We start from the raw sequence: 25,546 nt of genomic DNA, 5'->3' as shown, positions 1-25,546 counted from the left end.
AAAAAAAATGCATATATCACCTGCAGCATTTAATGTTAGAGCTTTAGACTAAGTTAATGATGTAAAATGGCAGAGCTGTAGGAGTTTTGGTCGAACCTTGAAAACATTATGTCATGTCATGAAATACTGTGAGATGTCACCCTTAGAGTACGTGTTGTGTATGACTCTCAGCTACGATCATGTCAAATTTTAGCTCAAAATATATAAAACTTCCATTTAGTTGTGGCAGCCATTTTAAAAAGACTAAGCTAAGCTAATCAGTTGTAGACGCACATCCAGTGATTACTTTCTGCAAGTTTCATTAAAATTTGTTCTGTGGTTCATGAGAAATTTTGGTAACGAACAAACACACACAGAAAAACATCATCCACCGTTCGGCAGGCGATTAAAAAAGAAGATGCAGCATTCGGCACATATTTACATGATGTCGAGATGATTTATTATACAATATCTTAGTCATCCTGTGTTGCTCACAGAACCTGTACAAAATCCCCCCAAAAGTGCATAAACTTTTTTTTTTTTTAAATAAATAGAAATAAACATCAACAGGACATTATTTATCCAACATTAATTTGTGACCATCTTCATGAGAAATCATGGTGAAAAAAAGAAATGATGTAAAAAATAAAATAAAAAAAAATACATTTCAGGGCCCACTTTAGACACGGAGTAAAGGCAAGAACCGTAGAGAAATTGGAAATAAATACAGATACCACATGTGGAAATGAAAGTATAATTTTCAATTTTCTCCAGGAGTAAAATCATGCTGCTGTAATTCAGCTTTCTAATTAAATGTATTCGTTTTCCCTGACATGTTTCAGTAGTTTGAACTCTCTCCTCCGTCTCGTTGCTGAGGGGCAGCTCCTTCATCATCTGGATTTCACCGTCACTGCATGTGTAGGAATTTATGTTACTTTTAAAATAACTCTGAATCTTTAGAGAATACAGATGTGGAAGCGCAGAGAAAAGAAATGGAGGTAAACGGGAAAAATATGCAAACCGACTTTCAATTTTAAAGCCGTGCCTGAAGAGGCCTTTTATTAAAGCCTTTCTGACACCAAGTAAAACGTCAAGCATACCAATAAAAATGGGAGAGAGAAAAGGAGCGAAAAGGTGCTGTAGTGTTGCTTGAAAAAAGGAGTTTTTAAATCACAGTTTCTTGGATGCTTTCCCTTCAGACCCAAAACTAAAAAAAAAAGACAAAGGAATAAAAAAAAACAACAGGGAAATCAGATTTCAAGTTGGGGTCTTCAGCAGGTAACAGTATAACATTCATAACAAAGGTTTTAAAAGACACTCTTTCTTAATCCAGTATTACAATTTTTAAATCCCATTTTCCCAGGAAAACAACTCACTGAGACGCCTCTGTAACATAAACCGCCGCAGGTGAAAAAACAAACGTAAAAACTTGTCTTCCCGAGTGTTTACAGAAGCTCTGCTTCATCATCGTCATCTTCAGAGCCCGAAGGCCCCTGGCGGACCTCCTCGTACCACTTGTTGGTCAGCGTCTTCATCTGGATTCGGCCGTGCAACAGGTCCTGTGAAACATGCACACCAGCAGGAACGTAACGTCACCGTGAAGGGGAACAGAGAGAAAGAAGCCCAGACACGTACAGAGGAGTGGGACAGTAACCCTGTGGTCAGACTGAATATAGGAGAGCTAATACTGAATATGAAATACCGCAGGTTTTGCTAGGTCTGGACATTCATAAGCATTTTATCATGTATGCACTGATAATTTATGCTAAAAATAATAAATATTATTCCTCAGCTATGTAAAGTGATCGTTAAGCTAAAACAGGACTTAGTTTGTGTCCAAAACTTTGAAAGTTCCCAATTTTAGACATGAATTCTGAAGACAGCGATAGTAAGCTTTTATAAAACAAAATATAAATATAGAAATAACCATTACAGTAAAAAAAAAAAAAAAACTGTTTTAAAGGGTGTGTCAGAGTAATGATGTAAAAGAGACAGCTACAGTTTGAAGAGGTGCGGTCATGAATTTCTGAATATGGGATTTGTAGTAAAACTGCAAATTTATTAAACAAGCTACAAACTTGTGCCAAGAACTGTTTGTGTTGGACAATATACCGTCTAAGAAACAACTGCCGTAATTGTTATTCACTGAAATGATTCTACTGTAAACATATAATAATGTAAAATGTGTGAGTTTATAGAAGGAATGTAACTGCAGCCTTTAAAAATGTTATATTGAGATGAAAATGCGCAAAGAATTCCAAAGACATCAATCCCCACAAAGCCATGAGGTGTAAAAGGTTCGCTTCTGTTAATAAATGATGCACAGCAACATTTGCTACAAGGGTACATAGAGTATATAATTATAATTAACGGATAATAAACTTTTATTCCAGTTGCTCAATAGTTAGGCTAATTATTAACCAAACCTTTAAAACTAGTTGCATCAGAAGGTTTATTCATATAAAACTGCAGCACAGTGGTGCAGTGATTAGAGCTGAATCTCGCATGATCGTCACCCGGCCTGGGGTCTTTCTGGGTGGAGTTTCCATGTCCTCCCTGTGCGTGTGTGGGTTTACCCCGGGTACTCCGGTTTCCTCCCACAGACTAAAACCACCCGTGTTAGGTTCATTTGGTAACTCTTAAATTGTCCCTAGTTGTGAGTGAGAGCGTGAACGGTTGTTTGTCTCGCTTGTCTCTACATGTCCCTGAGATGGACTGGAGACCTGTCCAGGCTCTAACTGGACAGGTCCAGAGGCTATCTGACACCTGTCTGCTGATAAACTTCAACGCAGACGGCGGACGGCAGGACAGAAGGAGCGCGTCCACAAATAAAAGCTAAAAGTGACTCCGATTTGTTTCTTTAAAGCTTCTTAAAGGAAAAGAAAAACAAGAATGTCTGGGTGCATTTTTTAAATCCCCATGCCTTATTTAAAAACAAAAATTAGAACGCTGATTCTGAAATCAGAAACACGCATGCAAACATAATGAACGATACTTAAACTCCAGATCACCTCCCTGTAAATATATAAATATAAATATTCTCAGACACTGGCTGAAGCAGGGATTTATTCTCAGAACAAAAGTAAACCAGCGATGAGAGGACTCTGTCTGGGCCGAAGTCAGACTTAATGAGCATCGCTACAGCAGCAGTCCTTCTTGTGACAACAGCCACTTTAAGCAGATCGGGCTGAAAGCTCGGGTTCAGCTCAGGTTACAGCAGATCAGTCAGTCGGTTTCAGTACATTTCCTGCAAATGGACTTTTGGGTATTAGTTTTAATTGTGCTGTATATATTTGCCTATTCGACCATAACAGCTTTAGTGTATTTGAAAAGGTTGATGCTGTCGAGGGGGAAAAAAAAAAACTGAGAGCAAGGTTGTGGGTCTGGTAAATGTTCTCCTTCGGCACATGAATCCGTTTAGTAATTGTTATAGCGATGCAACAGTTTCAGAAAACAAACTGCTAATAGATAAGCTATGCATCAGAATGCTGAAGACCCTGTCCGTCATTTTGACAGGCGGGCAGAACGTCGACTTCTGCGCGTCCAATCAAAGAGCGCTGCTACATTTCCTCACCTGCTTTCCCCCCCATGAACTTAACCCCAGAAGCTCATTAGCTTCTGTGCAAGAGGAAAGTCATTACGGCTGCATTAGGTGCCGCAGAGAAATTTACAATAACTCTTACATTTTCTATTTCCAAACAGGAATTAATTAAAAATACATGTTGAATGAGCCTGAACAGGGGCTTTTTAGCAAAGCTGCTTTGCTTGCCATGGTCTTGTAAAACCTCAGGAGTCCTGTAATTCTTGGGAGTTAAAAAAAAAAGAAAAACTAACAAACTGGATCATTACTGAGGATTTGACAGCCTCACTAAAAAACTTATATAAGAGTGAAATTATTATTCACCGTGTGCTTGCTGCACTTGGACTGAGAGCAAAGCAGTGTGACTGGAAACAATAAAATATGCTTTATAGATAGTGAGATATATTATGTAATGTGGTGCCTGACAAAAAAAATTTTTAAAAAAGGAGAACTTTTCCCTCCTTGTCTCTCACCTCTTGGGTGAGTCTGCGAGTGAAGAAGGGGTTTAGATACTTAGCATCAAGCCACATGAAGCCCTTCAGATCTTGTCTCTGGTAGATGTGAGCCTCATACTCTTCCTCTGTCAGCTCTGATAGGTGCTCTGACTCGATGGTGTTACCCTGCGGAGAACAGATAAGGAGGGAGAAGGCAAAGTCAGACAAATGCAACAAAATAAAAGGACACATTAAAAAAAAAAAAGGAGATGGGGAGAAAAAAAAAGCAGTTACAATGACTGAACGGTAAGAGATAGTGTGGAGTCAGGATCACACAAACAAAGATTAGGAAGACGGAGTAAAGGAACCAAAGAGAGAGAAGTACTTCAAAGAGGATGCAAGAGCCACAAGGAAAAACTGAGGGTTTGATAGATCCGGCTGCATGTACCTCGAGGGGGGTCGGGGGGGGGGAGCACTTAGCTTTGTAAGACATCAAAGATTCAAGTACTGTAGGCATAAGACGTGCAGACACACAAGCCGCCAGTGACTCCAGTGGTGGAGTTTCCTTTGAAAGAATGACCCATCATCTAACAGTAAGGCTAGGAGAGTTCCTGAAATATTAAAGATGATCGCTTGTCTGTCAGCAGCTGGGAAATTGTTATCGACAGCGGCTGATAGAGAGCGCATGTGTGCAGGGAGAGAGAGAGAGAGAGAGAGAGAGAGAGAGAGACAGAGAGAGCTTCGCACTGTGCTGACTCAGCGTCCCGCTCCCGTACCACAATCACGCCCTTTGATGTTTGTCTCCGAAGAGAACAGAGGCTGACGGCAGATGAGAGGACAGCGCGGCTATTGTCACTGCAAACAAGCTGTTCAAGTGCAAGTGGTTTTGGTTGTCATTTCGTCTCTATTAAAACGAAATTCTGTTTCTCTCATTCAGGACAGTACAAGAGAGGAGGAAAAAAAAACCACTGAGCATAAAAGTGGGAATTTAGCAGTGTGTTTGTGTGTCACACCAGAAGGCTGAACTCGTTACCATTTTCTGGGTCTTGCTGAGATTAACATCCTTCTTGTTCTTACGCCTCGACTGGTTTTCCTCGATGTCCATGATGCGGATGAGCGGCATCGTTCCACCGCCGAGGAAGAGGATGGTAAAGAGCACGATGATGATGGTGGTGGTGCCGATGAGCTGACGCTTCTCGATGGGCTCCAGGCCCAAATGAAGGCTCAAAGCGTAGGGAATCGCACCTCGCAACCCTGAGAAAAAAAATAAATAAATAAATCAAGCAAAATGGCAATATGTATGATTAAAATCTGCAACAAACATAGGACTTTCTTTGACCCTTGGAGAATTAGATAAAAAAAAAATTAACATTTTTTTTTGTTCTAAACGTTTTAGTCAATTATTATTTAGTTGGAAACATTTAAGAAGCACGAGCAGGAGGATATTTAACATTTAGTGTTTAAAAAGTAACTAAAAACACAATAGTTTATTTACATGGGCACACATTTATCAAAATAAATGCTGGTCATTCAAAATTTAAATCAAAAATGAAAACGTTTTTCAAACTACTTGACCATTTTCTGAACGGAGGTTGGTTTGTTCTTTTTGTAGTTTCTGTTTTACCACTTTGTAGACAGATGGCAGTGCTTTTACATAATGCTGTTCATAGACAGCTCTTAATAATGTAAAACAACTACTACTGTAATACAACTACTGTCCCTGCCTTGCTGATTATGGGGCAATAATTAACCAACTGTATACAGAAAGTACGAAGAAGGAACTCACAAAAGCAACAACTAACCGTTTGGTATTGGAATGTTATTCATAGATATCTTAAATCCTGAGATATCTGGGGTAAAATATTTGTATTCATACTCCTGTTGTGACATTGTCACTGGGAAACAATGTCACCACTGTTGGGACATTGTTGCCTAAACATTTTGCTTAGGCAACAACTACATTTCAAAGACTAACAAAGAGCTGATTGTCCAGCATTGCCAAAACACATCCGTTGAAAGGGCCTTTGTGTCACCTTACCACTGAACCACATGATGAACATCATTTTGGGCGTGATCTTGTGGTCTCTGAAGAAGTTCAGCAGGAACGACAAGGGGAAGATGTTCACAGCTCGCCCGAGAAGAACCAGCACCTACAGAGCCGAGCGCAGCGGTTACACGCGTGACGATGGCATGCATGAGCACGAGCACTTTGATTCCCATTAAACTGACGTCCACGCTGTGCTCGTGTTCGAATAAAAAAAACAAACAAACAAAGAACTCACAATGCACCAGATGACGAAGGAGATTTCAAAATTATGTGGGAAGCTGAAGATGGAGAGGCCGAGAAAAGCAAAAACACATGTTTCTGGAGAGAGAAGTTTAAAAATAGTGTTAAACTTGCCGTGTGAAATGATGAAGTAGAAATGAGGAGGCTAAGGAGGAAATTACTCACCACACATGAAGGCTACAGTGCGCAGCGTCTGCTGCATGAGGATCTGGGTGATGGGAGAAAGGTTGTGGTGGGTGTAGTGAGACATCACAATTCCAGCAAACAGGATAGACATTATTCCTGTAAGAGAAGAGAACAGGATGTTGTGATAAATTATTCCCCTGGATACGGGCGGCCTTTTTGTGCGTGCACCCACCGGACAGTTTGATGCCTTCTGCCAGGCCGTAGGGAAGGTATGCAAAGATGATCATCATGCCGAACTCCAGCGACGGCGTCTTCCTCAAGTCGAAGTGTTTCAGGAACTAATCTGTGAGTTAGGGATTTCAAAGCCAGGCCAGAAAATCCACACAAAGCTACACACAAACACCCGCGTTTCAGCAGACGAGTCAGGATACGAGAGCTGAAATGAGTCCAGTGAGGGTTCCCAGAGCAGCAGAACCAAAAAACATTTTAAGGAAATACCCCAGCGCTTGCACAAAGGTCTCCCAGCCTGTTACCACGGAGCTGTCAGAGCGTGAGAAGAAACCCTCTGCTGTGCTGCAAAGCAAAAAAAAACCAACAAAAAAACAAAACAATAACAATAGAACAATGATGAATTATGGCTAAATTACACATTGTATGTTGTAACGGCCACATCTGGCAACAGAGGGCAGAAAAACTCTACTGCTGAGAGGAAGGAAGCAGGCGTATACGTGTGTTTTTAAGTACAAGCTTGTATTCCAACCATCGTGTTGCCTGAACAGCAAAATTAGATCCTCCTTTCACTGATCGACACATAAAAAAAATCATTATCTGAACCATTCGTTTGCTCTTATTTGTACATATTAAGAATGGGTTTTAAGAAAAACTTATAACCTAGATGTATAAAAAATTAAATAAGTGTATCTAATATAAATCTGTAGTAACTAAATTCCCACCATCTTTACCCGCTTCTCCATTCAGGGTCGCGGGGAGCTGGTGCCTATCTCCAGCAGTCACTGTGTGAGAGGCGGGGGACACCCTGGACAGGTCACATGTCCATCACAGGGACATAGAGACAAACGAGACAAACAACCATTTACGCTCTCACTCACACCTAGGGAAAATGTAAGAGTTACCGTTGAACCTAACGTGCATGTTTTTGGTCTGTGGGAGGACACCGTAGTACCCGGAGTAAATCCACGTGCGCACAGGGCGGACATCCAAACTCCACCCAGAAAGGGCCCCAGGCCGGGAAGTGATCCTGCAACCGTCTTGCTGGGAGGTGACACCTCTAACCACTACGCCGCTGTTCCACCCCTTTAAATTCCCACCAAACTGTTGAATTTTTAAGACTTTTAAAAGAGTGAGACTAGTCTTATGGTGAGGAATGGCAGCATTTTTATCAAACTTTGGTAATAATGTTGTGTGCAATATTGCAAAAATCCTTGCTGGGAATGAATCAGCTACTAACACATCAACTTTTAGCTCGATATCTGTAAAACTGAGTTAGTTATAAACAGTTTCCTGTTGGCTAAGTTTGAATAGTTGCGGCAGCCATCTTGAATTGGACCGACCCCAGAAATGAATACATTCATGACCACCAGAGTAGCACAGAGTCAATCATAGTCTTATTGTAATGCTTACCAACAAGCACCAAAATAAAAATATTTGCTGTGTGTCTGTCGTTATGGACTGAGCCGAACAGTAAAGCACCTTTCTAAGAAAGTTACCTGACGAGGTGTGAACAACGAACAACCTGCCAAGCCTGTTTCAGCCTATCTATTATTCATACTCTCATTTACTCCGCAAGGACACACAGACACTTCGGATCACGTCACAGGATTAACTAACACAGAGATAAACAGATACAAAGTAAGCACAAAGGACAGAAAAACAGAACTCCAGCGACACTTGCTGACAAACTGCAAAATGTCAGTTTCTGTTAAAGTTTTGGTGAAACCCGCACGACAGGTTTTTCATCAGTGTACACTGACATAGGGCAAACAATTTTACGGTTATGAACAAAAACTCTGAATAGGTTGCAGAGTTCACTGAACTAGGTATGCAGATCTTCAGACATCAAAAAAATCGCTGGAAAGCCGAGTTCCTAAAACGGAACGGCACTTATCTTAACATTTTTTACTGTCAGCGCTCAGGTTACTAGAGGTCTTATTTAGCGGATGACAACGTAGATACCTGTGGCACAAACGCGCTCTGTCACGGAGTGCCCGATGACGACATTTTTCCATCGAGGAAGATAACAGAAACCACTGCTTTCACGCTTTTATTCTCCTCCACCCTTCCTGTCACGGTGTATTGTGTAATCATCGAGAAGCGCGGGGGGAACAAGAGTTCAGATGCCTACTCATAACGTAATCGATCTTTGAAACCTTGGGAAGTTTCTGACTATGTGTGTTCCGTATCTTAAAAAGGTACGGAAAAGGGTAACAGGATTATGAATATTACTGTTATCTGATGGGGAAGCGGTTCACCGTATTGTCTCCAGCACACCAATCTGTGTAACTCCCAGCAGCGTCAACACATGAAAGAGGCTCGATTCACGTGTGTGTGTGTGTGTGTGCAGTCCGTCCGCACTCAGCGGTGACCATAGTGACAATCTCTCACGAGATCAGTTGCACCAGCAGTCACATGACTCGGCCGGTCGGTGCCTGAAAAATTAAACTCTTCTCACCTTTCCAAGAGGCGAGCAAAACAAAGCAGCAGAGCCACAATTCAGCTCGCCAATGCAAGACGTCATCCCATCCAAAATGAATGAAAAGCATGACAGCTGAAGCCCGACACCTGTACGTGCGGATCCTGTCGAGGGAGTTTGTCAACAAAACATTTTATTCTCTGCCAGATAAGAACCTGCACTGTGATGGGCATGATTAATTTTAGCACATTATCAAAATAATACACTCGAGCTCACGTCACCGACAATAAAACCGTATTGTTTGTAACTTTAACGGTGATAAAAAAAGAACAACACAAGCACTATTATTAGTGTCTGAACAACATGCTCCTAAAAACGGACCTTATTATAGTTTGTGGTAAATTATCACACGAGACCTACTCTTGCCACTACTCAGAACTACTTCTCTGCCATCTTATAGGTTACAGGGACAAAACTTTCAGCCTGTATGATTGGTTAAGTTGTTTTTGACAGTGATGATATGAGCACGCGTGTGAAAAGTTTTCACTGAAGGAGTTTAGAGGAGTTGAACAAAATAAGAGCAAAGGATTGTTAGAAAAATTGGAAAAAGAAAAAAGAAGAAACCAGCTACATGATCTTTGTTGTCATTGAGAGCAAATGAAAAAAAAAAAAATCCCACTGGTGCTCAAAAAAAAAAAAAACACTATTGAACACAAACTCTGAGAGCCTGTGTTGGTTACCATGGAGATGCCTTTTAGCTTTCTTTTATCAAAGGATATCTAAAGTCCCTTTTTGACAAGTTTTACTTCCTGTGAGGAGGTGGGGTATTTCTAATTTTACCTACTGTGGTCAAATCAAAAAGGCCTTTTGCAGTAAAATGTCGATGAAAATTCTGGCAATTAATATTTTTTCCCCAATTGGACAAAAACATGTCAAGAATGTAACAAACATTTCATCAACTTTGAGTAAATGAGCTGAACAATGAGCTGATTTCTACCACAAGTATGCACTTAAGTGACCTTTTTATTTTTTTATATAATTTTAGAAATTCTAAGGCATAAATCCTGATTTCCCCCCCCCCCCATCAAATTCTAAGATTTTGAGGGGATTTAAGAGTTTATTTGCTTTTAATTTGATTATTTCTTAACTTTTTGCTTGACTTGCTTTATGTCTCTTACAGAATACATTCTGTACTTGATTTTTTTTATGATTATTATCATCATGACTGGAGTTAGAAGTTTTATGCCTGGGTCAAATAGATTATTTTACTATCCCTACTTCCTTATTTTAACCCCATCCAAATGGACCCTGATAGGGCAATTCCATGCTGTTATGTACCTTAGACTTTGGGATACGTAATAATCCATGCAATATTTTAATCAGCAGTGGTCCTGCCCACCGATTCAGTCATAAACAACTCTTTGTGAACCTTCATCGGGGTTGGAAATGGTGAAAGCCTGCTTCAACATCCTGCACTTCCCAATCATAACGTAAAATAAACAAGCCGTATCTTACTTGGTGAGGACAATGGAGACGGCATCGTTGAGGATACTCTCCCCAAACACCAGCATGTTGAGAACTGGGTCCACGTTGAGAGCATTAAATATGGCGATAGTAGCTACAGGGTCCACAGCTGAGATTAGAGAGCCAAAAGCAAAGCTACAGTGTGGTAAAAGGAAGTGAGAAAAAAAAATACATCTTAACAGCCATCCTTTTAGGGGAATAAGGAACTTTTAAAACATTAACACAGACAATGAACATGCAACAAACATATCTGTTGCAACTTGTGTATACTTAAGTGGAGCAAACCAATAATTTGTTACTTCAAGAGGAAGTTTGATTGTTTGAGAAAGCAAATTTGATTTCAAATGATTATGAAACAACAGGGTGAGGTTTAACTGTAATTACTAGAGCTAGTGGATTGGTAAAGAGCGTCGAGCAAACTAGAAATGCCAGAGATCTGTGAGGGCAGAAGTTGCCTGTTTCGGGACTTTCCACATAAACGTCGATAAGCTCAATCTTAGGCCGCGTTACACATATTCAAAAGTTATTCAAATAGTTTCAGCAGTTTGCAGAAAATCCCATGAACAAACGTACCAGCAGGCAAACGGGATTGAAAACATATCCTTGTTGGTAAGGGACACAAAGAAGAAAACAGCCTACTTAAAGTCAAGGCACTCGTCTGACTAAAGGATAACATGTGACTCAACGGGCCTCCTAAACACACATGGGTGTGGAGTATTTTACTGTGTTTGTGGACGCCGCATGTGGCTACCAGATTATCCGACTGTCTGGAACTTGTGAACACACAAAAAAAATCTTTACCTATAAAGTGTTCAGTTGACAGTAGACAGTCTGAGCGGGGCCTAAACCAAAGTGGACTGCTGCCATCTTAAAATAAATTGGCGGCTCAGGTGATTGCTAATTAGAAAACTATTACACCACCTTTAATTCCGCATTACATGTTTATTTTGGTAGAAATATTATAACATTCCTTATGGGAGTGCCCCAGGGAACACCAGAAGTGCTACAGCTATCCCAAGGCTGCAGGTTTGAGCTCAGGTTGCGTCAGGAAGGGCATCCAGCGTAAAACAATTGCCAAATCTCTTGTGCGAGTTTGTTCGCTGTGGTGATCCCCACAAAGGGGACCAGCCAAAAGAAAAAAAAAATGGTATAATGCAAAATTTATAAAACTGTAAAGGTTTAGAAAACAGGTAATTAAACTGCTATGAAACTTTTGAGCTTGGAGACGTTTAAGGCAGGAACAATCCACTTTGTTCCTGTCCCTGCACTGACTACCTATAAGCTCATCAATCAGGTCAGAGTTAAACACTATTTTTCCTAAACCATCTGAACTTTCGCTTTAACAAAATTTGAAAAGAGGAGCTTATAGGCGGGGGGAAAGTCTAATACAAAAATGTCATTCAGTAGTAATTAGACTAGAAGGCCAAGACTCACCTATCAGTCATAGTCATCTTATAGATCACATCAGCCTAAAAGAGAACAACAAAACACAGACTCAAGATTGTGAAGAGCTGCGCCAAGAAGATCTGACAACATTCATTTAACATTCATGAAGCAGTAAATACTCTGCATAGTGACAGTATTAACAAAGTATGTGCATTTATGTTTAACCTTTTGACAATATATTGGCATGCCAAAGTCGTTGACTACAGGGATCCTCACCTGACCAAGGAAATAGATACCTCCACCAACTATGAAGGCAGAGAAAGCAGTACCAATCACAGCAAAGAGGGTGATGGAGCCAATGTTCTGGAAGAAGTTACCCTGAATACACACACACAGACACAGCCCTGTCGTGTTAAATAACACAGTTTAATAGCATGTTACCAGAATTAAAATGTAAAATAGGGCGCAGTTCAGGTTTATAGTAAACCACCATTTCGTTTTGATAATAATAAATGCCAGGTGCCTTTTAAGCCCTGTTTGAGATTACAGCCTCTTCACCATTCTTGCTGGCAGCACTATAACTCATTAACAAAGTAACAAATAACATCTTTTAATTACAAACATCAACATAATTTAGCCTCCTGTGTCACCACTGTGTTATATGAGTTTTACAGATTGGCTTCACTTTTCAGACCTGTAGGCTATATCCATGTTTTATTTACAGACCGTGTTTGTGAAACATTTTTTTTAAGTCAAGACTAAAAATATAAGTATTATTATTAATATAAGTAAGATATAAAAACACAAGCCATTAACAACAAATTAACACAATTTAAAAAATTGAGGATAGAGTTGCTAATGCTGTTAAAACAAACTATTGTTTGTAATAAAAGTTTAATATTGATATTTAGAACCAATAAATCTGAATTCTCTTGTTTTCTTTCTCCTCGTGTTAAGTTTTATGCTTATCACTGTTTCACGTGTAAATTACCAGTTTTGGCACGTTGTCATATTGCTCCAAGGACCTTATATTTAAAACGGGCATTTAGCTGTCAACTGAAGACCATGAGAGTGGAAAGAAGCAAGGGTAATCCTAAATTGGTTCGTACCTTGTGTAAAGAGTATCCCGACTCAAAGATGATGGGTGGCAGAAGCAAAAGGAAGAACATGTTGGGCCGGAACATTTCCTCCTCCTTTAAGAGAAGAACAGACAGAAAAAAAGTACCTGCATATTTCAATGTGATATAATCTGCAGCAGACAGGCGACAGACTCTAAAATAAGTTGAAGGCTGGCCAAAGGTGACAAACTAATGAGATATCAGAAATACATATTCACTAGTGTGAAGCTAGGAATAATGCAGGCAGGCCAAAATGCATTTGAAGACAAACTAATAAAGTAAAAGTGAACGATGACTGTTCGGTACAGAGTAAACGACTGAGCTGTTGACAAAGCTGACTCCAGGATGGCCACATACACAGACGTCAGGTGCTCACCAGGGGACACAGTACCTGGCTACCATCTAATCCGCCCATTCAAACAGGCATTCAAACCATGTTACGAACACGTGCTGTAAGCAGAAATGTGAATTCCAACATAAATTCCTTTTTATCTCCGTCTTTTATCTATTCACAAACTCACAGAGAATCCCAGTGACCTTAGCTCTGATTATTTCAGCAACATAATGAAATCATTGTTGCTTTTCAGTGAAATGGATTCGCCTCCCAAATAATGCACTGGCATCACGCTATGTGCATGATTCCCCATCTGTTCTCGTAGTAGCCAATAGTGCATGTGCATATATATATATACATATATATATATATATATATATATATATTTAATAGAGTGAGTATTTTGTGCATAATTCATGGCTGTAATGTAAAAGTCAATAGACACTCTGCAAACACGGATGTAGAAAATGGTATTTCTGGCAGGAAAACTATTTATACATAAGAAAGGAATGTATTTACTGTAGCTGCTTAACAATCTTGCTCTTTGTGTAATGAGACTCAGTTATGGCAGCTGGGAGACCCTGAATTTCCCCCCCAAATAACTGGGGATGATGACATCACATCCACATTTCCTTCAAAACCCTGAAGCAGCTCAACAAAAGCAAATGCGCAGCTAAAAATCGAGCCCATAACAACGTCACATTTCACAACAGTTTTAATCAAATGTTCTCTATTAACTGATATGATAGTTAAGAAAATCTGAACAGACCTCAGGGCTAGAGAACATTCAAATAAAACTGCTGAAGTAAATGAAGTTGTTAGGGGCTCGATTGTTCTAGCTGTGCTTTAGCTTTTGTTGAGCTGCTACAGAATGTTGCTAGCAACATATCAAAATGACAACTACTTTAAGAGTCTTTTAAGTATCATTATTTCGCTAACCACCTCCTTTGTAACAAATCCAAAGTGGCGAATGGTGTAAAGAGCCTCGCACGATGGTGAAAAATGAGACGACACAGCAGAACATTGTTTTATTAAAGAACTCGCACAGATCTTTCACTATAAAGACTGGATTTTGGCTAAAAGCTTTCAAAAATAGGTCAAGCATAAAGTAGCTCTATAGAGGAATAGTACTGAGCAACTTACATAGTCAAATAATGCATTCAAATTTCAGGAAAAGTGGGCCAACGATTGCTTCCAGGTTACCGGAGTTGATGTTACGAACTTGACATTTTTCTCCACCAGACTCCACCTTTCAGTCCAGTTTAACAGTGTGGATACAAGAAGGTATGCCAAGCATGCACTACAATTTGACATCTACAGCTGTACTCCTAACGCATGCATGCATGCAAATGTTTCACTGCCACAGATAGGAATGTCTACTGGACTGATGGCATGAACAAAATCTTTTAATGCAGGCCTCTATAGATTCAAATAGGCCTCTTTTAAATGACACAGTATGTTTTATGTGTTTACAAGCAGATGTTTTTGATTAATCCTCATTTAAAATTAATTTGTCTATTTCATCTTAGATGCACTGGTTTATTGCTCAGGTAAAAATGTGTGAAATAGATGAGAACAATTTCCATAAATGTCTTCAGATGACTCAAAACAACGTAAAGCAGAAATGGTGGCATTTAGAAATTATGAATAACAAAGGTGTAATTTTTTTAAAAGTCAACACTAAAACCGTTGGCGTTTTGAAACCTACTGATAAAATAAAAACAACAGCTGAGAAATGTTGCTGCGAGGTTCTGTGGAAAGGTTATGAGCAACTAAGATCTTACTGGATGGAGACAGAAATTTGCACAACCTCAGTTTGAAAAAACAGATTTTAATTCTGATCAGACTGATCAGCTAACAGCTGAGACTAGAGTGGATTGCCAGTGTCTTACAACAACTTCAGTTTCAAAATTTTCATAGAGCTTCATATGAACACAACTTTATAAACTTTTACTCTGCCGCCAATTACACATTACATGCTTCTCCGAGCAGAAACATTTTTTTCTTTTTGCAGGAACTGCCCCAGGCTGCACCAAAAACCATAGCTGCTGCAAATAACCACAGAGTTCTATGTAAAAAGCTGTGTAATGCAAAGATGCCTGTGATGTGAAGGTTTATGAAATATGAATGACATCACATGAAGTGCCATGGAAGTTTTGAGACTAAAGTTGTTTCACAACAGCAGCAATTCTCTTTGGTCTTGGCTATGTTCAAATTAGCTGTTAGCACATTAACCCAGTTCCACAGAACCCCACACCAAAAGAGCAGAACTATGGCTTTAAGTACCAGACTTTGGATCATAATGTTCTGGACCATTCTCTTATAAAACGAGGAGGGCTGCGGAGTGAACAGCAATACGGAGATTTTAGAAACACTGATATATTAATAGACAGGAGGGGAAAAAGAAAAGGAAAGATGAAATGGATAAACCCAGAAAGCAGAAGATTGCTATATATTTTAGCAGTGCTGAGGCTGAGCCCAAACTAAATGAAAAAAGAAAAAAACATGAATGGTAACGATGAAGAGAATACAGTTAAAAGAAGACTGAGAGATAACAGAAGAAATATGAGAGTGACCGTGGGGGAGAACATTGTTCAGAGTACAGGCTCCCTGAAGGCTTGGCTTTGACAACCAGTGACATCACCAACTGGGAAAAAGGCCCCCTGAAACTACAATTAAAACTTGCCTCCATGTGTCAGTCTCTCTTTCCCACCATGGCGTGGGAGACATCTATTAAAAGTATGTGCAGCCCTTTGGGGCTTAAAACACACCACTGCAGCCACTGAGGGGAACAAAAATGATGAGCCCAGAACAGTACAGACTCGAATGTTTTAACGGAGGGAAGACAAAATTAATGTCTGCAGTGTAAATATATTCACCTGTTTATCTCACTCTTCATTTTGCCTAGGAGACCTATTGCTGCTAGAGTGTTACTTCGTACCAGCAAGCTATTTCTTCTTCAATCTGTGTCAGAGCACAGGGGAGAAATCGGCAGATGAGAGAAAAGGAAAAGTGGTGAAATATACCAGAAAAAGCTCATAAGGCATCTGTTCATATGATGAATTTTGCAAAGAGAGGTGGTAAAAAAGAAAGCCTCCTTGGTAAAATTAATCAACACTTCAGTGTACTTTTGTGAGCAATTCAGCCTTTAAAAACTCTCACCTGGTAGTTTTGCTCAACTAATAACTTTGTAATTCTTTTAAATAAATATTCACCTTTTTTGTGAAAAATCAGACTCTCTATAACTGCGCAAAGGTAAACTTTTCTCCCTTCAACTATAAATCTCAAACTTAAAAGGGATATTAATTCAGGAATGCTGAATGTGTGGATGTCTTTTAGCAAAAGGCATGGGTGGTAAAATATCTGCTCTGTTGTGTTTAAACACCAATTTTAGGAACTGATTTATGAGAATAAACTGAATGCTGCAAGCCATAAGACATTGAGAAAGATTATCCACCTGGATGCTGTCAGTATGTATGTGTCTATGCTTGTGTGTCTATGGTATTGCTAGATGTGTCTCTGCATATTTAAGAGGGCTGTACTGTATAAATGAAACTCATCAGCTGGTGTGTCACAACCACTGACATTAATAAAGTTAGACCAGGCGACTCCATTAATTAACTTCCACTGTCCAACACTGAAGCCAAAATGTAATTTTTTGGTTGCTACTATGTTGCATTTTGGGCCGTACCATCAATAAACTCCCACCTACTCATCCTCCCAACTCGCTAACAGGCTGTCCAATCATCAGTGTAACATGACACGTTTTTCAGCTTCAAAACGGCTAAGTGAAACTAAAAACCTTCTTTAAAATGTATATTTGAACGTAGAGCAGCATGGTAAGAATTACGCACAGCAACAAAAATCAACACCTGAATGACAATTATTTGAAGTGTACTTTTATTTATTTATTTATTTTTGGGTCAGGAAAATGTCCCATTCATTTTTACGGAGGAGCGGGACTTAAAAACTGTACCGTAACCAGACAGCTAGGGGGCGCTTGTCCTCGTGGCTTCAATTTCCAGCTTCCAGCCGTGTGTCTAGTCATATGTTGTCCCAGCTCATGACTTCTTGGGCTAAAACACGAATTGGTGCATCTTTAACATTTGACAGCAATGTTAAAAATTTGTTTTGTAAGTAAAAAATATTACTACTCTCTCTATATGTAAATGTAGCTTTAGTAGATAATATTGAAAAACTCTTAAGTATATTTGATTCATGTTGGTCGCTAATTGCAAAGACAACAGGTCAATTTAAAATTGTAGGAAAATCCAGCCTCTGTTTTAGGCTTGTGCCTGATGAAAAAAAAAAACTAATTGAAAAAAAAAAAAAAGAAACAAAAGTATTTTTCTTACTAAATAAAAACCCAGCTGATAAAAGAGAACAGATGCTTTTAATTTACTGTGATCTGTGATGGTAAAACACAGAGTAGTCCGTGGGTGTGAGTAAAAAAAGAAAAGGTTACCACTTCGAAAATGGAAAGAATTTGCTGACTGAATCACAGTTTTGCCACTGGCTGTTTTACTCCAAAACAAATAGGTCAAATACAATCTATTTGCATAATAACCTGTGCTTCTTAAAGTCTCATAAAGTCTTTTAAACACTTAGCACATTTATGCTCCTGTGAAGAACCTGCTGCATATCATAGTGTAACACTCAAGTTAAGTGGTTTCTAATGAAGCTGTGCCGCATTAACCTGCTGTGAAGCTCCGGAATTTTATGGATCGACAGGTGAGCAGGCCAGCTTACTGATCATCAAACACAGAAAACGATCATCTAGAGATCCACGAGACGGAGCAACATGGGGGAGAGGGGCTGCAGGGGGGCTCTGGTTACTTGTGTCGATGACTCAGCAACACCTTGGGGGCCCCCGAAGCTCAAAAACAATGGGTCCCTGTGTGCAAGAAACATTGACACAACCTGTCCCGTTTCCCTCCCTCCCCACTCGCTCCGAATCTCGCCCTGCATTTCTCTTGTTCGCTGGGTTGTTCTCACTAACTGGTTGACAGCGAGGAATGTTAATTAAAGGCCACGAGAACCAGAAGCGAAGAAAAAAAAAAAGAGAGAAAAGAAAATAAGAGCTCGCAGGGACACATGGGGGGAGCGATAGCAAGCAAACGATGTGTGTCACTTTGAAGTGGAGATGTTGAGATGAGATTTGTGACCAAGTGACCAGGGACTGAATAATGAAACAAAATGAGGGTTTTCCAGGAAATGAGCGGTGGGATAAACAATATCACACAACTGGGGAAAGTTAGGATTACCTCTTGATTAAAAATACTATGCTCCTTAGTTTTTATATTACAGCTCAAATGCAGAATGTTTTTGCTTTTCAGATGTGATAGTAATATACTGAGTGAATATCAAAAACAAGAAACAGCAGACTGCAAACAAAAATCATTGTTGCATATATGCTGGTAAATCAATCAAATAAAAAAGAAAAAAGGAAACACACCCTTACTTATAAGCTAACAAGCACTTTAGTAAATTATGGCCTGTGCATTGTATGAAAACACACAAAAGGGGAGGTGAGTATCAGGAATAAACAATGAGTCAAACTGTACCTTCCAGTTGGCCAGTTCCTGGAACTCAATAATCTTGATGAAACCTCCCATTAGAATCCCTGGAAAAAGTGAGAAGACAAGACAAATAACACCAATGAGTAAATATTTTATTAAGTCTCTCTGTGAAAATGTCAGTGCTAACACATAAAGGCAGGTTTTGAGTGGCTAAAATGGAAAACCAAACAGAATACCAAAAAGCAAAACAAGAAACTAACAGAATGCAACAAAAAAAAAGAGACCACGAGCAGCGATCTAGTTGTGTATTTCAGAGATTAATTAAATGTAAAATGTCTTTTAAAAAAATCTTCTTTTGAAAATTCCCTTTTTGGCCTTCAGCCTTCTTGCGGCGCACAAACTAAAAGGGAAACAACACTGCGTGAAAGCTGGAGAAAGGGGAAACAAAGGCAGCAAAAGAAATTAAGTCTAAGCCTTGAAGCCTTGTAGGAGATGCACAGATATTGTAAGATGGAAAGGGATAGTGAAGACAAAGACAAACAATGAGGAGAGGGAAGAAAGAGGAAGTGGTGAGCAAGGAAGAGCAGGCCTTCCTGATTTGTTAACACAGCGTTATCTCTCCACGACAGAATGCCCCTTCCTCCAAATAACGATAAAACCTCGTTTTCATATGCAGCATGCAGGCTGCACGAGAGGGGGAAAAACCTTCAGAGTCAAGATGAATGAGTTTCAGTGACTTGTAGTGGGTGTGCATGCACAAGCATGTGAAACGGGGCCTGCGAGGGCTGGAATTAGAGGAAGGAGAGTCACATGTGATCAAATATTCAACCACCCCCGCACACAATCCCCATCTTGTCTTTGGCTATTCTGCCTTTTTTTCCCCCCCCAAGTCCCAGGCATTTTTTTCTTCTTTTTTTTTATAAATATTTAGAATATAATTTACTATCTTTTATCGTTCTCAGAATCACTGTGCAAAGATTTCTGTCATAGTTCACGGCCCAAAGTCTTCAGCTTAACTTGTTCGTATCTGTAAATGAATGCACGAAAGATTTTTCTTGAATGTATCAGTGCACATCAGTGTCACTGTTGATAAAGTTGACCATTCTTCGAATTCGTCTAACCATCTCACGCATAGGGATGGCATTCAGGTCACTGTCCTCCAGGTGTGGAGCTCTGATTAACGACATTCTTTTTGTGCGCTAACATCAGGGCAGTCTCGATCATTTTGGATCCCAAATAATTCAAACTGCTCATGCCTCCCTTTGGGTGCATCTTCTGCAAACACAACATCGCTTTTCATTTGCTATGCCGGGAATACTCTGACCTCCCTGCCCTTGAATCCAGAGAAGTTCACAACTGTCACAGATAAAAAACTGAGGCGGTTATTTTTGGTCCTCCCAACACCTCAATAAGATTAGCGAGACACGTGGGCCATTATTTTACAATATCCTGCCTCGTGGCAGGAACGCTGCTGTCATCTTTGCCTTTGATCTGAAATGTAGCCATTAGATTACCACAGACATAAAAAATGTTTCTTTTTCCCCAACTGAGAATATTGATAAACTAATATCCATTGTTTTGTGCTAAGATAGAAAAGCGGTTAAGACAGCTGACTGCACTGAAATCCTTCTGAGTCAGTTTTAGCCCTCAAAACAGGAGGGTAGATATTTAACATATACCACTGTATCTAGTTATGGTTCCTACAAGAAGCTAACAAAGTGTAGCTCAAATGCTAACTAAATGCAAGTTGATATAAAAAAAATTCACAAAGAATAAAGAAAAACAGGTCAAATCAATAGCTACATTAGAAAACTGTTGCCTCTTTAATATATAGTTTTAATTCTCCACTAATCAGATTTTTGTCCGCTGTGACTTCAGTCTCAGAAAAAAACAGAACATATTTCCGGCTGCATCAAGTAGCAGCAACTTACTAAATATGAAAATGGATTTCTGCAATATCACTGTCGCAGAGCAGTTGCACAAACACAATCAAGTCCTTAATCATCTCAAGGGGAAATTATTGTAACTCAGTAATCTCGGATGTTTCGCACGGAGCTCAGACAGAATTCTGCGGGCAGAAACGTGACTGACACCAGAACAAGCTGTCACCTCTCCGACAGAGTTTCATAGATTATAAAATGCATTTTAAAACGAGTTTATAGCTCTACATAGGTTGGTACTTGAGTATATTACTGAACTTTGCCCCGACTTCAGCAGCATCTCCAAATTAAATGTGCTCAAACAAAGCTCTTCTTAGCGTTTGCCTGAATTTAAAATTCTACATTTACTGAGTATTTGTGACATTCTTTTTTTTTTTAGGCACCAAATTTACAAGTAAGTTTGTTTCTCTCTTTCTAGAGTGCATGAAAGGAGTTTGCGTAAGTCTGATGTTTTACAACTGTTTGCACAGAATCCCGAAGTGCTCCCGAGTGCAGAAACACTGTATATCCCAGGGCAGCACGTCACATGAGAAGTACTCACCGAGGGACACAACAGCCACACTCTCGGGAAGAAAATGCAGCTTGAACTTGATAAGCAGGTGCACCAATATGATGCAGATACCTGAAGGAAAGAAGAGGGAAGAGTCATCTGGTTGGATGTTGAGGTCAGAACCATTCATGTTCAGAAAAACAGTCATACCGGCTCAGATCAGGTCTTAGAATACCTTCTATACATACATGTGCCTTTTTTTTTTCCTTTCCCTTTAGACAATTTCAGACATGAAATAAATAAAGAAACATACTATGTTCCTAGTCAAGTGATTTACGCTTGTATAAGTGACTTCAAAGCAGCTGTTTGACAAGCATATTAGAGTTGTTTGACACCCGATGAGAAGTAATCGCCACAAACTACAAAATCTATCAATATCAAATAGTTACCTCCATGTGCATATGGAAATACAGACAATAATCAATATGAGATAAATGCAATATATACACAAAGCAAAGGTGCATAACTGAAATAAAAAAAAACTGTTGATCATATATGAACCATTCAAACTGGGGCTGATTAAAGGCACGCATAGTTGTAAAAAGAAATGACACATGTCGATGTGGATTGAAGGAAGTGCTGCTTCGACCTAATGTGTGCTTTCTAGAGTGCTCTGTGAGAAAGTTTCTCATGCACTGGCAAACAGTATAACCACTGATCAGCATCAGCTTTAAAATACAAATAGGACTGTTTCTATATGCAGGCCATTTGGTCTTTTGAAAACTAAACTAAAACTTCATGACTAGAGCACAAAACCACAGCATTTCCTTCTCAATCTTGCACCATCGTTGACTCACTGTCCACAAACTTGATTTTGTCAAACAGAGAAGTGGAAGTACATGAGTCCTCTTTCAGTAGTAGACGTTATGCTCACTGAGTGAACCACAACGAGCATATCTTTTGTTGTGCAAATATTTACATTTCACCTTCAGTCCATGATTCTCTGAAGGACACAAGTCTAAAGCTGGGTTTTGACAGCAGGAAAGCGTTTTTTGTTTGTTTTTTTCTCCCCAGGCACTATTGTCCTTTAGGAGGGTTTTTTTCCTCAACTGCTTCCTTTAGGACTGCAGGAAGCAGCGGATAAACCAAGCTTTAGGGGAGAAAATTACATTCCTGAAAACAACCATGGCAGAGAGGTGGGACTTTCGAGACTATAGTGAATCTTTGGAGTGGGGCTTTGTGGTGCTTGTAGGTGAGTACTTAGTATTTCTGATTAGTCGAGCAGTTCCAGGATTTCATTTCTGCTTTTCTGTCTGAATTCTCTCAGTTTAGCCTCTACTGTGGCTCATAAATTTAGTTGGTTATGGCAACGGCTATTATCTGCAAACACGACATTCATGCAGCTTCATTCAGCCATGAGGAGCACACAGAAAGCTGCTTCTCTGGAGTAAAAAACGGTTTTGATTCAAGCAAAATAAAAAAAGCAACCCAAGAAAACGTTCAGCTCAGATCTTCTTAGTGTTTATGTTCTAAGGTACAAATAAAAACTCTCCAAACCCAAACAAAAAGTATAACGCTCACAGATTTTGATTAAATAAACAGAAACCCACTTCCTTTGTTAATGTGTGCCTGCCCTCAAAAAGGCAGTGAAACCACAAATTGTGCACAGGCTTCTTTTATTTCAAATCTCTTAGGTTTATACATTTCTACAGGGTTCTGCGTGTTTTTATTTGTGCCCTGAAATATAACTGTTGTAAAACATTTTGAGATGAAGGTTTTATTAGTGTGATTTTACAGGGTTTCCCCCCTTGATGTGAGTTTATTTATTAGCTCATTCATTTTGCAATTCACTGGACTTCCGTGGCCTCCAGAGGAGCACTCTGTCTCTCTACTCCAAGTAACAATGTTTTAAAGATGTGTTTGCAAACAATGGCAGCTGTTTATTCTGTGCAACTTGAAGTAGTAAACCTACTAAGCTAATTTATGGGATAAATTAGCTTGTCTAAGCTTTCCTAGATCTCAGTACAAATGCATCAAGATTGAAATAACCATAAAAAATCAATAAAAATAGCTCTAAAAGATGAATGCTTAAAGGTAGCTCCAGACAAAATGCCTAATAAATTCTCCTCAGAAAACAATCCATGACACGTGTGAAGCAAATGTCTGTAAGCAGCAAATGAACACAGCAGAGGAGTCAGACTGTGAAGGTGAATAAGCACAAACCAATAACGAGCAGACTGAAGAAAATTGTCAGCCCACTGGACTGCTCTTCCTCTTGGGCCTTCACCCCCGTCTGCACAGGAAGAATGGGCTTTGGTGTTGGTGCCGGAGTAGTTGGCTTGGCAACAGTCGTCGAGCGATGGGTCTCATTACTGTAGTTTTCTGTGGTACCATTGGAGTTGCTGCAAGAAGACAGTCAGGGGTGATAATACGTTGGTGCCTGGTTACTTAGGTTTTCAGTATCAGTGGCACTGATGCAAATTTCAGCAAAGCAAAACTGACCACATGAAAAAGAGGATAAACGCAAACTACAGCATCATGGCTGATACATTATGACACACTGCTTATCCATAATCAGCAATGCTAACATAAAACAGCTATTTACAGGTTTATGCTACTACATAGTATTTATACTACACGTGGTTAAGAACTAATCTGTTTATGCTGTTGACTAATGCAAACATAGATCATACTTTTTGTCTACGAATGGAAAAAAAGGTTTGTAATTAAACAGCACTCTGCGTACCAGGACAAACAAAACTGTTGCTAGCTGAGCTGAGTTACAAGATAAAAGACTGAGGGTAATAAATAAGTTTAGCTCTAACCTGACAAACTGTCCGTCCTTTTGTGAGCCGTTTGAACTGAATTTACCGTCTTTGTCATTAGTTTTAAGTGTTTGCTCGTTTTCTCTTTGAGTGTCGATCTCCTCAGCCCCCCCGCCGATGTCGTCTTTCTTGTGTAACTCCAAGGAATTTGCCCCGTCGACTCGTTCTGACACGCACAGATTTACAAAAAACAATAACAAGAACAACGAAAAATGTTTACGACTAACGCGTCTCATTCTCAACTCATGAAGTTTAAGTCAGAAAACAATGTGCTATATTTAAACAGACTAACAGCTTCATATCGACAGCTCTATCTGTTGACATCACGACTTTACTTCCTGCTTAAGCTGTTTTCTGGGAATTGTAGTCCTAAATTGCTTTTTTATTTCTTCGTTTAAACAAGCAGTTGAACTAACAGATATTTTTAATTAAAAATTTCGTGTATTAAATATGCATATTTGTTCCCGATGCAGTTGATAGTTTAAGTTTCATAGGTGGGTAAAAAAACTACACAATATCAGCATTTTTGTATACTCAATTTCCCGTCATTCATCACGGTGTACTGTAGCGTCAACCTTCTGCTTGCCACCGCAGTTAGTCAACAATAGCAATTGTAAAAATTATTTAAAAAAATAAGAGAAAACTTCAAATGAAGTTGAACTGTCATCCAATGAATGTATCTAAACTTTGATATTACTTAATAACCTGGAGGGCATAAATCTTTAATTGTTTACTTTTACTTTTTTTTTTAAAAAAAAGTCACTAAATGTATTTAAAAATATGCAAAACAGTCATAAATAAATGTAAATGATTGTTTAAGAGACACAAAACGAGACCATTAAAAAAAAAAAAAAAGTAAGTGACCCTAACAGCCACATTATGGATCTGATTAAGCTCGATATACATTTCTCATGTGAAATAACAATCTGCTTTGTACAAAACCCTGTAATAAAAACAAGATATGCTATAATGTTAGTTATTTTGTCGCAAGCTTGTTTTTTTGGGGGGGTGATTTTTACAGCTAGCCCTTGAACTAACGCTAAATAGAATATCAGAGCAAAGGTTAATGAATAAATAAAATCAAGGTTTAAAATTAGGTGAGTTTACGCGGGCCATTTCTCATTTAAAATGTATGCTATTACTGGCAAAGTAGCTTTACAACTGTCCAAAGTTCAGCGTCTCATCAGTCTTAGACCCCTGTCATGTGATTCATGCTAGGCTAAATGGCTAGCTTGTGGTCATACATATGCCATAACGTTATGACAGCGTAGCGACGTTAACGAGGGGGGCTCCTATATTCGAACGCTTGGTTGCCAGGTAACGTGGTCTACGCCGAGCACGTACGTGCGTTCGT

At 39.3% G+C, this 25,546-nt stretch overlaps 1 protein-coding gene across 1 annotated transcript; it reads right to left on the bottom strand.

Moving 5' to 3' along the window:
• Positions 1 to 412: 412 nt before the first annotated feature.
• Positions 413 to 24,548, bottom strand: slc9a8 (solute carrier family 9 member 8). The gene is made up of 16 exons (XM_017415157.3): positions 24,193 to 24,548; positions 23,591 to 23,769; positions 21,419 to 21,499; positions 18,983 to 19,041; positions 13,076 to 13,159; positions 12,243 to 12,344; positions 12,015 to 12,049; positions 10,572 to 10,715; positions 6,838 to 6,979; positions 6,639 to 6,744; positions 6,446 to 6,562; positions 6,276 to 6,358; positions 6,032 to 6,143; positions 5,027 to 5,247; positions 4,033 to 4,179; positions 413 to 1,538 (listed from the first exon to the last, which is right to left on the bottom strand). Exons 1-16 carry the CDS (start codon positions 24,426 to 24,428, stop codon positions 1,425 to 1,427), a joined length of 1,962 nt encoding a protein of 653 aa, XP_017270646.1. The 5' UTR covers positions 24,429 to 24,548; the 3' UTR covers positions 413 to 1,424.
• Positions 24,549 to 25,546: the final 998 nt, after the last annotated feature.

This window comes from Kryptolebias marmoratus, linkage group LG8 (genome assembly GCF_001649575.2).
Source record: "Kryptolebias marmoratus isolate JLee-2015 linkage group LG8, ASM164957v2, whole genome shotgun sequence".
Classification (NCBI taxonomy): domain Eukaryota; kingdom Metazoa; phylum Chordata; class Actinopteri; order Cyprinodontiformes; family Rivulidae; genus Kryptolebias; species Kryptolebias marmoratus.
This window is presented reverse-complemented; position numbering and strand designations above follow the sequence as displayed.

Bases quoted from the DNA above. Each gene is read 5' to 3' on its own strand.
- slc9a8 (XM_017415157.3), bottom strand. From the start codon at position 24,428: ATGAGACGCGTTAGTCGTAAACATTTTTCGTTGTTCTTGTTATTGTTT. The intron at 12,345-13,075 runs GTACGAACCAAT...GTGTGTATTCAG, and splicing joins CGGGATACTCTTTACACAAG to GGTAACTTCTTCCAGAACAT. The intron at 1,539-4,032 runs GTGAGAGACAAG...CATGTTTCACAG, and splicing joins CTCGCAGACTCACCCAAGAG to GACCTGTTGCACGGCCGAAT.